General features: G+C 41.5%; 3 protein-coding genes across 3 annotated transcripts; 2 read left to right on the forward strand and 1 right to left on the reverse strand.

The window, feature by feature from the left end:
* Positions 1–1594: 1594 nt before the first annotated feature.
* Positions 1595–9693, forward strand: PKNH_1024200 (RNA polymerase I, putative; the record flags this gene model as incomplete). Its single annotated transcript, XM_002259686.1, has 3 exons — positions 1595–9155; positions 9322–9438; positions 9593–9693. The coding sequence occupies 3 exons, from the start codon at positions 1595–1597 to the stop codon at positions 9691–9693; spliced, it is 7779 nt and encodes a 2592-aa protein (XP_002259722.1).
* Positions 9694–10953: 1260 nt separating this feature from the next.
* PKNH_1024300 (conserved Plasmodium protein, unknown function) lies at positions 10954–11608 on the forward strand (the record flags this gene model as incomplete). The annotated part of the gene is made up of 2 exons (XM_002259687.1): positions 10954–11064; positions 11342–11608. 2 exons carry the CDS (start codon positions 10954–10956, stop codon positions 11606–11608), a joined length of 378 nt encoding a protein of 125 aa, XP_002259723.1.
* Positions 11609–11961: 353 nt separating this feature from the next.
* On the reverse strand, positions 11962–13566 carry PKNH_1024400 (leucine-rich repeat protein; the record flags this gene model as incomplete). Its single annotated transcript, XM_002259688.1, has 5 exons — positions 11962–12158; positions 12321–12792; positions 12870–13032; positions 13212–13383; positions 13491–13566. The coding sequence occupies 5 exons, from the start codon at positions 13564–13566 to the stop codon at positions 11962–11964; spliced, it is 1080 nt and encodes a 359-aa protein (XP_002259724.1).
* Positions 13567–13705: the final 139 nt, after the last annotated feature.

Consider the following 13705-nt stretch of genomic DNA (forward strand, 5'->3'; position numbering starts at 1 on the left):
AAGGAATTGAACGAACGGAAGTATGGAGCGACAATGTGATGACATCAAAGGAAGGTCCCTACCCTAACACCATTTGATTAAACCTTTTATTATTATTATTATTTTTTTTTTTTTTTTTTTTCTTCGTAAAGGGTGAAATTGTGGAGAGGGGTAATGCTGATGGAGTTGCCTGGCCCGTTGCCACATAGAGGCATGTACATTTTAAAAAAGGCAAGAGGAAGAGGTTGGGAAAAGAAGGGCGTGAGGAAAGAGCAGTGAGCTCTTCCCCTGGTGCGATGCTTCGTCTGGGTTGATAGGAACCCGAAACGACTCTGCTCTGTCTCGATCTCATGCGTACCGCGGGTTGAAAAAAAGAACGCCATGTGGAACAAAACCTTCTCGTTTCTCTTAAGAAATCAGGACTATACCTTACCCGTTCCAGAATCGATCCTTTCGCATAATCCATCTTATGCCCGCTGCACCCAAAGCGTTGGGACTTTCTTCTCTCCCCGTGGGTGCTCCCTACATTCATAGGCTATTTGTAGAGTGCTCCTACAACCTCTCATGTTGCCACAACTGGCTCATTCAAGTATAGGAAGGGAAAAAGAAAAAAAAAAAAAAAAAAAAAAAAAGAAGATATATTATAATTAACTTTTTCATATTCGAAAAGGCGTATGTACAATTCGGCATGAGGTGACGATTCTTTTATTGGATTTAAAATGGAAGCACCCCCCCCACGCGGTCGGTGATACGAGAAAAAAAAAAAAAAATTAAAAAAAAAGGTATCGCTGCTACTTACTCCGTTTAAGCGGACGCGAATAGAAGCATGAAAAAAAAAAAAAAAAAAAAAAAAAAAATTCCCCTTGTAGTTGTAGATCATTTTTTTTTTTTTTTTTTTTTTTTTTTTTTTTTTCATGTTGCGCGACATATCCTTTATTAATCATAACCTGTTTAAAGCGCATGTATTTTACTTGGTATGTACTTGCGTACGTACTTTTAAAAGTATTCTGCGCTACATCGTTTGGGATGTTGCGCGCAGTGGTATGTAATTTTCTCCGTGCAACGCGCGGGTTTTTTACATAGGTATGTATGCATGGGGACATAGAGAGTTATTCTTATTTGTATGAACACGCTTTAAGGAGCGAGAGGGGGAGTGCCTTTTGTTTTTTTTTTTTTTTTTTTTTTTCTGCCACTCGTTAGGTGATCCTGCTTGTGCAAGGAGAAGGGGGGCATTGCATCATTTTTGCATTTTTTTTTTCTCCACCTTCTTTGCCCCTTCTTTGTAACTTTTTTTTCATATCCCCCTTTTGCTCCATCCCAGTTGAGCTTTTTGCCGTGTCTGCTTGGAGAATCCCCAAGGGGGGGAAGGCGCAACCACGCAGTGAAGACAAAACCTTAAGGGAGGGAAAGACTCATGGACCACCCTATATGAACCTACATGGGGTGTAGGATTCACACGGGTTGTGTTCTTCCGGCCGGTTGAGTTTTTCACACCCACTCCATGTTCAGTGCATTCCATGTTCAGTTCATTGCATGTTCAGTTCATTGCCTGTTCTGTACATTGAATGTAGAGCCCACTCCATGCTGAAGAGTCCACTGTCTTTTGAGATCCACCATGTACGACATCAACAAGGTGGTGAGTGTGGAGGTGAGGAGCGCAGAGTTGGACGTGCTGAACAGCGAGGAGCTAAGAAAAATATCTCTGGGAAAATATGAAAATGAGTTGTTAGAATATGAAAAGACCAATTCCAGTGGAATGACCTCAAAAATATATTTCGACCCCAAATATGGTACAATAGACTACAGGCAAATATGTAGTGTCTGCTTTGAGAAGCATGAAAACTGTGTAGGGCATATTGGGCATTTGGAATTCACCTTGCCATTATTCAATCCTCTTTTTTACAAAGATGTGTATGATTTACTTGGATTGGTTTGTTTGAACTGCTACCATGTGTGCTGTTCTGAGGATACCATTTTTTTGTTAAAACATATTTATCAACTGAGGGCTCTGAACGAAATTGAGAGTTCCAGTGGGATCAGTTGCAAGACGAACTACGATCGGCAGTACGTTGTCGGTAAGATTGAGGAGTTGTATAGGAAGATTTGCGAACAAGAGGGACTCATCTCCGGAAAGGAATTTGAAGGAACGAATTATGCCAATCAAGCGGATGGACAAGACTACATCAATTTATCCGATGCACCAAACACCAAAGATGAAGATGAGAAAACACACCAGAAGGACGATGTCCAATTGAATGTGAAAAAAATAAAAGAGAAAATTAAAAAATTCAATTTCGATGCAAGCAAGTTAGCCTTCGAGTCGAATTACAATTACGAAGAATACTTGAAACTGATAAAAACGCTAAAGGTTCTAATGAAAAGGAATGGACGATGTCCAATCTGCAAATTTAAGCGAAATATATCGGCAAGAATGTCACAAAAAAGGGATACGATTAATTTCGTGGGAATGTACCTTCAGAATTCTTTTTTGAAAAAGTACATGAAGGAGGAGAAAAAGCGGGGTAAGGGAGAGGACCCTTCTGTGGGTGGGGAAGAGGAATTAGAAGAGATGGTGGAGCGAGAGGAAGAAGGAGAAAACATTTACGGAAGTCGAAATGAGATGATGAATGCGCCAGACGATATTGGCATCTCTCCGTCTGTTCAAGTTGGTCAGGCGTATGACGCAAGTGAAGCTTCTCCTTCCCTTGCAGATGGGGGAGGCACTCCGACGCGGGATAACTTTCCCGGAACAACATTCAATTATAGAAAACAAAACGTGAAGGAGAAAACCACCGTGAGGTTATTCAGCTTCCAAGTGATAGATCTACTGGGAAAAATATTCAAAAAAAACGACAAAGATATTATGAACCTCTTGTATCCATTCACAAAGAGAGATGGACACAAGGTTTTTTTTCTCCACGACATGGGGATCAGTGCAAACAGATTCAGAGTAAAGTTGAGAGGTATCCACAAGAAATCCAAAATGCTTAATGTCTTGAATAAATTCAATGCTCTCCTTAACTTATGTATTAGAGCGAAGAAAGAAATTGATTTTGAGGAACTAATGGAAAAAAACAAGAAGGATCTACAACTGTACAAAGAAATGTTCTCCCTATTTTCAATTCGAATGAAATACAAATTTAATGTTGAGATAATGGATGACGACACGGAGATCACTAAGGTGGATTTCCTAAAAGGTTACGATCTTATTTATCGTAATAAAAGTGCCTACATTAATGTTCTGTTCAGTAATTTACAAGTGGCAATGAACACGTTTTTCGACAACTCCTTCTCTGCTTATTTATCCAATGCAAAAATGAGCAACCAAGGACTGAAAGAAATTTTAGACAAGAAAGAAGGAATCCTTAGAAAGAATATTATGGGAAAGAGAGTGAACAACTGTGCTCGTACAGTTATTTCTCCAGATACATTTATCGAGACGAATCAGATCGGTGTGCCACTTGAGTTTGCAAAAAAACTAACTATGGATGAGTGCATTACTGAAAGTAATTTAGATTATGTGAAGCGACTCATTTTAAACGGACCTGATGTCTACCCTGGTGCACTAAGTTATAGAGATGCAAGGGGAAATGTTTTTAAACTACCCAGTGAATACGAAAAAAGAGAACATATTGTAAGGCTCCTAGAAAAGATGGATTTAAAAAAACAATGCGCAACGATGGTGTTGCATAGACATGCTAGAGATGGAGACATCGTTATTATGAACAGACAACCAACATTACATAAATTCTCTATCATGGCTCATTATATTAAAATTTTTCAAAAGGAGAAAGTGTTCCGTTTGAATTATGTAAACTGTAGTTCTTACAATGCAGATTTTGATGGAGATGAAATGAATTTACATTTGCTTCAAACTCCACATGCCAGATCAGAGGCTAGTCACTTAATGAATAGCGATTTTCTCTTCACAAGTTTTAAAGATGGTTCTCCTTTAAGAGGATTAGCACAAGACTTCATCTTAGGAGGACTGCACTTAACTTCTCTGGAAACCTTTCTCGATTACGATGAGTATTGTAACCTTCTTCAGTGTGCCCTAAACTGCTTACTCTCCAGGAAGGATTGCTTTTTCTTTGAAAAGAGTCGTTCCTCTAACTCCACGTGGAAGATACGAAACCACAGTTACCTGGATCCCTACGCTGTGGTATTGAATAGGACACACTTTACCATCGTGACGGAGGAGCCAACCATTCTTTTTCCGCGCAAGCTCTGGACCGGAAAACAACTAATAACAAGTATACTGAAAACTATTATAGATAAAGTCGCCATGGAGACTTACAATCAAAGGAAGGATAACGAATTCATGCAAAACTACAAAGGGATAAATTATTACGCCAAGGCAAAGACGGATCCATCACTTTGGTCCTTTGATCCGATAAATGAGTGTGAAGTTATTATAAAAAATTCAGAGTTACTTCAAGGAGTGTTAGATAAATTACATTTCGGAGCAAGCTCCAATAGTTTTGTTCATCTATGTTACGAATTGTTCGGTCCAAAAATAGCAGCTGTCATTTTGGATTGTTTTGGAAGACTCTTCATTAGCTTTTTACAATTACGAGGAACGAGTCTAAGTCTTTTTGATTTTATTTTAAAGAAAGATGCAAGAGAGGAAAAGATTAATATACGGAAGAGAATTTCTTTCACTGGTTTTTATTTACAGAATTTGTTTACGCACTCGATAGCCAAGGCACTTAATGCAGATGTGAATGAAATGAGTGCTTATAGTAGGGGGAAGTTAAATTCGTATCGACAAAACAACGATCTGTTTGCAAATAATTTGTATGAGCTGTACAAACGTAGGAGTGATTTCATTAATGATTTCGTGGGGGGGGAATTTGGAGAGAAGATTCTTCTCACTGGAAAAGGGAAGAAGGAGAATGTTATGTCGAGGGAGACACACCAACGGGAGGAGGAGGAGAAGAAGTTATCCTCGTCGGTGGAGAAGTTAAACTCGTCGGTGGAGAAGTTACCCTCGTCAGAGGAAAAGATACCACCATCGGAGGAACAGTTAGACATAAAGGAGGAAGCATATTTCTCCGCTCTGCTGCATAAAGAAATACAGAACCTGTTGGCGGCGCACCCAGGGGAGGGAACCCCGAATTCGTCGCCCTCTTCCCTAGTGGAGTGCGCGCTAGAAAGGATGGCGAGCACTCATCCGAATGGTGGAAATGATGCATCATCAGACCAAGAGGATGAAGGAGATAATGCAATAAAATATGCGAAAGGAGTGAAGGAAGAAGTTCCACAGAACATGAGGAGTGCCCTGGTGAAGAAACTCTTCCGGTCGTTAAGCGAACCTCATTTCATGGATAGCCCGAACTTCATCGGGGACAAGGCCACGAGGGTGATAGAAAAAGTTGTTCGTTTTTTGAAGAAAGCCAACTGTAGCAGGAGGCTAAAGGTTTACATCTTATTTGAGTTGTTCCAAAACAAAAGTGTGATGAAGCATTTCCCAGCATTGGCTAGTTGTGTGAACGACCTCTCTCACAACGTGAGTAATGAGGAGATCCTACATCACGTACTCAGTAGCGTTAGCGCAGACAGGGCGCAGGTGCAACCTGATCAATCGGATCAACCGAAGCAAATGGAAAACGGAGTTGTTGCGCAAGAAATGGTAAGTAAGTTTTTGCGATTGTTGCAGGACATGGAGAATGGGCGCGGGTTTGAAGAGAACAGTGAAGAAGACCAGGAAGAGAGAGAAGGATACGATGGAGAAGGATACGATGGAGAAGGATACGATGGAGAACGTTACGATGGAGAACGGTACGAGTCGTCTCCTCCATGTATGAACCAACACGATGAGGAAATGATAAGGGATTCCTTGAAGAAGAGTTTTCCTTCCTTTCTACTGAACGAAGAAATAGGTAACTTGTCTTTCAATGGAAAGGACCACTATTACGAGAGTTACGTGAATCAAAAAGGAACGGAAGAAGATACGATATTCCAGTTTTATAACATGAAGGATATATTCAACAAATTAGAATTCCTCATCCATACGTACTTTCTCCAAATGAGAGGTGATTTCGACGGATTAATAGACTCTCTGTTTCAACCATACCTTTGTCGTGTCTCTTCAAACACCAACAATCTAATCTCTATGGAAAATATTATGAACAAGTTTTTAAATAATGGGTTCAGTAATATGATATTTACAGGTGCCAAAGGAAGCAAGGTGAACTACGCTATGATATGTGGTATGCTAGATCAGCAGTACTTAGATGGAAAGAGAGTACCGAGAATGAGATCTGGAAAAACTTTACCAAGCTTCCATCGATACGATTATGGTGCTAGAGCTTGTGGATTAATTACAGATTGCTTTTTGGAGGGACTGAGACCACAAGAATACTTTTTCCATTGCATGTCGGGGAGGGAGGGTCTTATTGACACAGCAGTGAAGACAGCGAAATCAGGATACATCCAGAGGTGCCTCGTTAAATGCATGGAATCTGTTATACTTCATTATGATGGCACCGTGAGGAATGAAGATAATGCAATTATTCAATTTTTGTATGGAGAGGATGGTATCGACCCGTCTAGGATATCGTACCTAGACACCCCCAAGGATCTTATTAGCAACTACCATGTTGCTTTCAGCAAGTATCTGCTGCACGATGTGGTGCCAAAGATGGAGCGGAACGAACGCCTCTTCGAAGGAAGAGATAGAACTGATCATTGGGGTGATGACCCAATAGAGACGCAGTTTTCTCCCTACGCATACATGGGGGCTACATCGGAGCGTTTCCGGGAAAAGATGCACCACACCATCGCTAACGACCTGAATCTGGCAGATTGTTACAACCTCCCGGACGACTTTGACACGCAATCGGCATCCCTCCTTAAATCAAAATATTTTAGATCCCTATGTGACCCTGGTGAATCGATAGGAATTCTAGTAGCCCAATCCTTTGGAGAGCCTGCCACGCAAATGACACTCAACACTTTCCACTTGGCTGGAACGGAAAACGTTACAATGGGAATTCCCAGATTGAAAGAAATATTTTTAAACTCTAAGTTAACTTCCAAGCCGATGATATATGTTCCAATCAAGATGGATGAACGAGGGAGCAGTGGGAATGATGCAAAGGCGGTGAAAAGTTACATTAACGAGATTGCGGAGAAGATATTGAGTACCTACAAGAGTATCTGCCTGAGTGATGTAATATACGGTGTAGGTGTGGATAGAAAGTTAATTCTACGTGAATCTGGTGCAAAGGATGCACAGATGCACAGTATCCAAGTGGTTACCAGACAGGGAGAAGACGAACAGATGGAGGGACGACAGAATATCTATACCAGCGTACCTGAGGGAGATGTACAAGCAACGAAAGTAATGAACGCTTTACAGAACACACAACTGAGCTTCGAAATTCAGAAGGAATGGAATTACGAAATTGTAATTCAGTTTGAGAACTTGTACCACTTCTGCCAAATAAATAACCATCTAACGGTGCAGAGTATTTTGAGTAAAGCAGTTAGCTGTGTTCTGTATTCAGTGTTGAATAAGATCCAGGAGAGTTTACTTAACTACAACATGCGATACGTACACTCCTTCAACCATGAGCATTACGATGAGTTGTTTGAATTTGTTTGCGCGAAGATGCAGGACGAATTCAACTTTAGTATGCAGAAGTTAGAATATAAAAATGATGAAGATAAAATTAACGCAAAGTTGAAATTCATGGGTTCTGCGGGAGCTGGGTCCACAGGCCAGATGGATTCCACTGTCGTACGCGATGAGAACCACATAGATGAGGAAGACGCCTACAATAATGGAGGTATTGGTGGCCCCTTTGGAAGGAACTCCAACGGAGAAGATACTCCAAGGAAATATGGTAACGAAGAAGAAGAAGATGGGCTAAGTGACCACATGGATAGAAACAACATGGGAATGGAAAACGATAATGAAGATGGTGGAGAAAGCAACACCGATGATGATGGACAGGCTGAAGAGAAAAACGATAGCAATAGCAGAAGTAGCGAGTCGGGAGAGGATGGAGATCAAGATTCTCCGTCTGAGGAAGACAAGGATTATGATGAAAGTGAGCGGAGCGAGGGGGATATAGAGGAAGAAGAAGTAGAAGCAGAAGAAGTAGAAGCAGAAGAAGTAGAAGGAGAAGAAGAAGAAAACGTCCAAGCAGAAGATGAGGAACAACTTGAAGAGGACGATGACCAAGTGAAAGACTCTACTGCTTTTAAGGGAAGAGCCAAGAGGGGAGAAAATTCGGACAATGAGTCTGACGTGTCCAACAGAGATAAATTTCTCTCCTCCGTTCAGAGGATGACAAAGAATAACTCGTTGGTGGAAGGGAAGGAACCATCAGTTGGTGGGAAGGGTAGATCTCCGAAACTGAAGGCTAACGGGTCTCCCCTGTCAGAGAGATCGACATCGGCGGAGAGGCTCGGCGAAGAAGTGTACACGGAGGAGAGTGGAAATCAGTCGGATGGGCACCCCGGAATAGTAAACTCCGACGGGGATGTGTTAAGCTACCGTGATGATGAAAATGAAGCCAACCCAGAAAATGAAGAATGGGAAAAGAAAATGGCAGAAGATTTTGCAAATCTCCCATACGATTATAAAAATAATGTGAAGCTAAAGAATGACAGTGAGGAAGAGGACAACCATGAAAGAATGGGAAGAGAAAACGCCAGCACAGAAAAAATAAAAAGTGAAAATAAAAAATGGGTAAGAAATATAATAGAGAAGTTGAAATGCAGTTTGTTATGTTTCGTGAAGAATATTAGTTTCTCTCCAGTCACATGGGTATTGAAATTTGAAATCGGATGGGACATTAACTTCTTTCCTCACGCCATAGACTTCTTAAGTTATGTGCAGGCAGAATTATCTAAGGAAATTCTCTTTAAGGTGAAAGATTTGAACAATCCGAAAGTGCTGAAAGGAAAAGATATAACTCACTCGGGTGCAGAATATGAGTTACAAATTGAAGGGAAAAATATTTTTCAGTTATATAATATTAAGGATACGTTCATTGACAAAACAAAGCTATACTGCAACGACATTTACACGATTGTGAAAACATATGGAATTGAAGCAGGGCGACTGTGTATTACGAAGGAACTGAAAAAGGTTTTCGAGGCGTACGGAATTAAGATTGACTTCCGCCATCTGTCTTTCATTAGCGACTTCATGACCCACACTGGTAAGGAAAAAATAACACTTGCAGAGGGGAGGATCACATCTCCATATATATCAGGGGCACTTTGCCTCCACTGATTTATCCGTTATAGTGTATTTATTTTTAAACATAACTATACCTCCTTTTTTTTTTTTTTTTTTTTTTTTTTTTTTTTTTTCCTTCTGCGTAGGCGACCTGAAATCATTTAGCAGACACGGACTGGGATGTTTCCGTAATGTCTTTCACAAAATGAGCTTCGAGTGCGCCACCAACTTCCTGACGCAGGGGTGCGTGCACAACTCAGTCGGTAAGTACAGAAGTATATGGACGGTTGTGTGTTTACAAGCGTCTTTTACGCATGTGCAAATATATTTTCTCTCACCCCAGCGCTATTTCCATAAAAAAAAAAAAAAAATTTGCTTACTTCCCCTTTTTTTCTTCTCCCCCCTTTCCATTTGCAGACTACTTGTCCACCGCCTCGAGCAGTTTGTTCTTCGGAAAGCCCATCAAGGTTGGCACGAATGTCGCTGACATCGTGACGCACATCGAAGGGTCTGAATGAGCCGGCAGAGCTCCTTATGCCTCCCACAATTTGTACATTACATTTTGACGCACCGTTTTAACGATACGTTTTGCCCGTTTCACATTTTACTTTTTTTTTTTTTTTTTTTTTTTTTTTTTTTTCTAACGAATATGGCTGACTGGGCCAATTGCGCTTTGCCGCCATTTTGAGGTCCTTTTGCGAAAACTTCGACTGTTTTAAAAAAAAAAAAAAAGAGTTATACATATATATGTACATGTGGAGGGCACCACTTATGTGTATGCCTTGGTACACTTATGTCATCCCCTGTTATTTGGTAATAGTCGGATTGGTGAGGAGGTAGCATTCTTGGCGGGGGTCCTGCCTGTTGTTCGGTTGGTCGGCGGTGCAGTTTTTTTGCAGTGATATTACACAACGCAACCCTGCTTCTCCATCTTTAATGGGAAGGGCTATACATCCACCGGTAGGTCTTGTTCTACACCAACACAAAAAAGGTGTGAATGCTTAACAGTTTAGTTTTGGTGCTCTTCGTGCTAACCAAGGGATTCGTTTTCTCCCTGTTCATCATTTGTTTGGAGTCAAGTAGCCATATCTCCGTTATGGCACGAAAGGCAATATTACTTCCACTCATATTTCACACAGAAAAGGGGGCGTATGCGGTAGGACCTTTTTTTGGTTATTGTGCTTCCTCCATATTTTAAATTTTCCAAGTGTTTTTTTTTTTTTTTTTTTTTTTTTTTTCCATGGGGTGATGTCCTTTACTCACGGGGAGAAAATCCCACTGGCAAGAGGACAATTACACCAGCGCGTGTACCTTCACGTGTGCTTTCTGAATTTGCCGCGTCAGGAATACGAACGTAAAAGGATGATACTAACGCCGGTAAGTATAACTTCTGGAGAGAAAAAAAAAGAAAACCCTTTCCCTCAACGGGATGTTAATGGACCATAGCAGGGCATAAAATGAACTGTACAAAAAAAAAAAAAAAAAAAAAAAAAAAAAATTTTAAAAAAGTCAAAAAAAAAAAGGTATTTTTTTTTTTTTTTTTTTTTTTTTTTTTTTTGGTACAGTTCATTCCCATTGGGCGTTTAGTAACTAATCCGCTCTGTCACTAAGCAGTTCTTCCGCCAGCGGATTTGCTTACTCTTGTTGAATTCCCCCCCTTAATAATCCACAGCAGAACGATGAGCGAAAAGGGAGAGGAGAAAAGCAAGGACGATGACTCGCTGGAGGATCAGCCAGTGGAAGAAATGAAAGTGGACGATGATAAAGAAGAAGATGTGATGTCGTCGCCCGCCACTAACTTGAATGGAGGGGGCAGCAGCTCCACGCAAGGTTATGTAGACCCCAAGAAGTACAACAAGTTCAAAAACGACGGATCGTTTTTGGCTCAGGTGAGTGATGAGGTGGCGAAGGATCGCCCAAATGAGATGAAAAAGGGATTTTGCGTGTTTTTCCCCGTCAATCGAACATCGTCGTAAATGCGCAGGACATACTATGAGAAAAGGTTTTTCCATCTTCTTTCATGGTCCACTGTTTTCACACATTATTGTTCACCTTTCCCGAGTATGTATTGGCAACATTGTCGTATGGGATACTCGCCGCCGTGTTGCACATACACCAGTTTTGCAATTCCTGCTGAACGATTTTTACACTTTTCTCCCTGTACAGGTGCTAGCGCTCCAGAAAAAAAAAAAAGTGAGGAAAGTAAAGGAAGCCGAGAGAACAGACGGGAAAAAGAAGAAGTCCAGGAAGACGCCCCCCCATCAAGAGGAGGACGGAAAGGAAAAGGATGCTAAAGAAAATGAAGAGGATGAGGAAGATGAGGAAGATGAACGAGAAGTGGCTATAAAAAATGAATACATTGAAAAGATTAACAGAATGAAAGAGGAGGGTCTTTTCACGGACAAAGGAATTGGCGCTGGGATGGTTAAGTGAGACGCACAACACAAGACACACGACCCGCGACCGGTGGGCAATTTTCCACTTTTGTTAAGTTATATCTCTCCAGATCGGTGAAGTTTCGAGCTTCGCTTCTCTACGTTGCGCTTCTTTTTTTTCTTTTTTTTTTTTTTTCCTAACCCATCTGTACAACAAAGTTTGAGTTATTCCTCTGCACTGTTTTGTATTTCCATTGTGGACGTATGCCCCGGGCCGTCCTTTTCCAAAAAAAAAAAAAAAAAAAAAATTGACAAAATAAAGGGGCTTTGCTCTCCACCTCTTGTGGTGAAACAAAACACAAATACAGATGAGTGAGGAGAAGCGTCATGGAGGGTGTACCTCTCACCTTGTCAGGAGCCTCCACTTTGAGCCATGAGAAACGCATGAAACTTCTCCGATAAGTTTTTGTATTTTTCCATTTTTCTTTTCTCAAATATTTTTTTAAGTTCCATTTCTTGCGCGGGCCCCCTTTTCAAGAACATTCTCGCCAGGCAGATATCCTCTTTCTTTATCTTCTTATCGTCCAGGAAGGTCAGATTGGGTATATCTGCGAGTGTGTGTGTGTGTGTGTGGGGGGGTATCCATGCGCATTCATCGATGTATGTAACATGTATGGTGCACCTCAGTGTGTGCACCATGCGCAATGCATACGCTTTACACACACATTTCACACATGTTACGTCAAGACCACATGCGGTCAGATACTTACTGGCAACCAGGTACCTAGAGGCATGCCTGATTTTGCTGAGGAATGGATTGTTTTTAACGAGGAGCGTTCTTAGCTTCCCCAACTGATTTAACAGAATAATCAGTTCACACAGAAATATAATTTTCTTCCTTGTCAGTTGGTCCATCGATTGGACATTTTGGTGGTACTTGACTTTTCGAGGGGGTTCCCTTTCACATCCATCCTCTGGGGGGTCTTCACGGAGATGTAGAAATTCTTCAAAAAGGGTAGATCGATGGGGAGGGCAAAGTGTACCTAGCGTAGTCGCCTCGTCCAGTGCCATACCGTGCTTGTCATCTGCCCCCAAATGGTGAAGACCAGCAGAAGAACACCCATCCATGTCGTGTAAAAAGTTCTTCAGGTTATCAGCATCTATCCCTTCGTGGAAGTTCAAGTGGTTGCCAGATAAATCTAGATGGGAGAGATTGTGGAGCTTAGCAACTTCCGCAATGTCCTGCGAGGTGAGTGGATAGATAAGTACAATCGACGTGTTATGAAGGCACTCTGTTATCTGTAGGACGATTTCCCCACCTCTATTTCTTCGATAAGGTTGTGAGATACGTTGAGCGTTTGGAGCCCCTTCAGATGGCCCAGATTTCCAAGTCTCTTAATTTTGTTGTTCGCTAAGTTCAAAGTTACAAGGGATGTACACTCTATGTTTTTTATCGAATGAATGTCGTTGTTTTGGAGATACCTGCAGTGAGGAGGGGAAGACACGTCATCGTGTGGAGCATACCTCCTGCTGAGGAAAACTACCATATATATCTATATCTATATCTATATCTATATCTATATCTATATCTATATCTATATCTATATATATATATATATATATATATATATTGTAGCTGTATGGGGGCTTGCCCTTCTTACAAGGCCCGCAGGTTGGTGAGTCCACCTAGGTTTTCAATTTCCTTTATGCAATTATTGTTGAGGAAGAGGCACTTGAGGTTGGTAAACGATGCCAAACCACCGATGCTGTGGAAGCCCTTCATGTGTAGGTAGAGAACTTCGTTCAACTCGTCCGTTTCGTACAGATTGCTTTCTGTGGGGAGGGGAGTGGCGAAAGTGGAGAAGCGATGCGATGGAAAGGCACTGTACACGTGCGCTGCGCCATTATGCCACACTGTAAATCTGCCCATGCGAACCCACCTCTGCAGATTTTCTTCACCTCCTCGTACGTCATGACCTTCTGTGTCTGGGTCGTGCCTAACTCTACCTCCTCCATCTTGTTGGCGTAAGGGGAAGCGTTTCTGTAGGTGTGTCTGTGCTTGTATGTCTACCCGGTGAGGAAACGCTCCCTCGGGTTATGGTATCCCAAAGGAGATTAACACCTGAAGAAAACGCGCAGACGCGGACGCAGGCAA

The sequence above is a fragment of the Plasmodium knowlesi genome (genome assembly GCF_000006355.2).
Source record: "Plasmodium knowlesi strain H genome assembly, chromosome: 10".
Classification (NCBI taxonomy): Eukaryota; Apicomplexa; class Aconoidasida; order Haemosporida; family Plasmodiidae; genus Plasmodium; species Plasmodium knowlesi.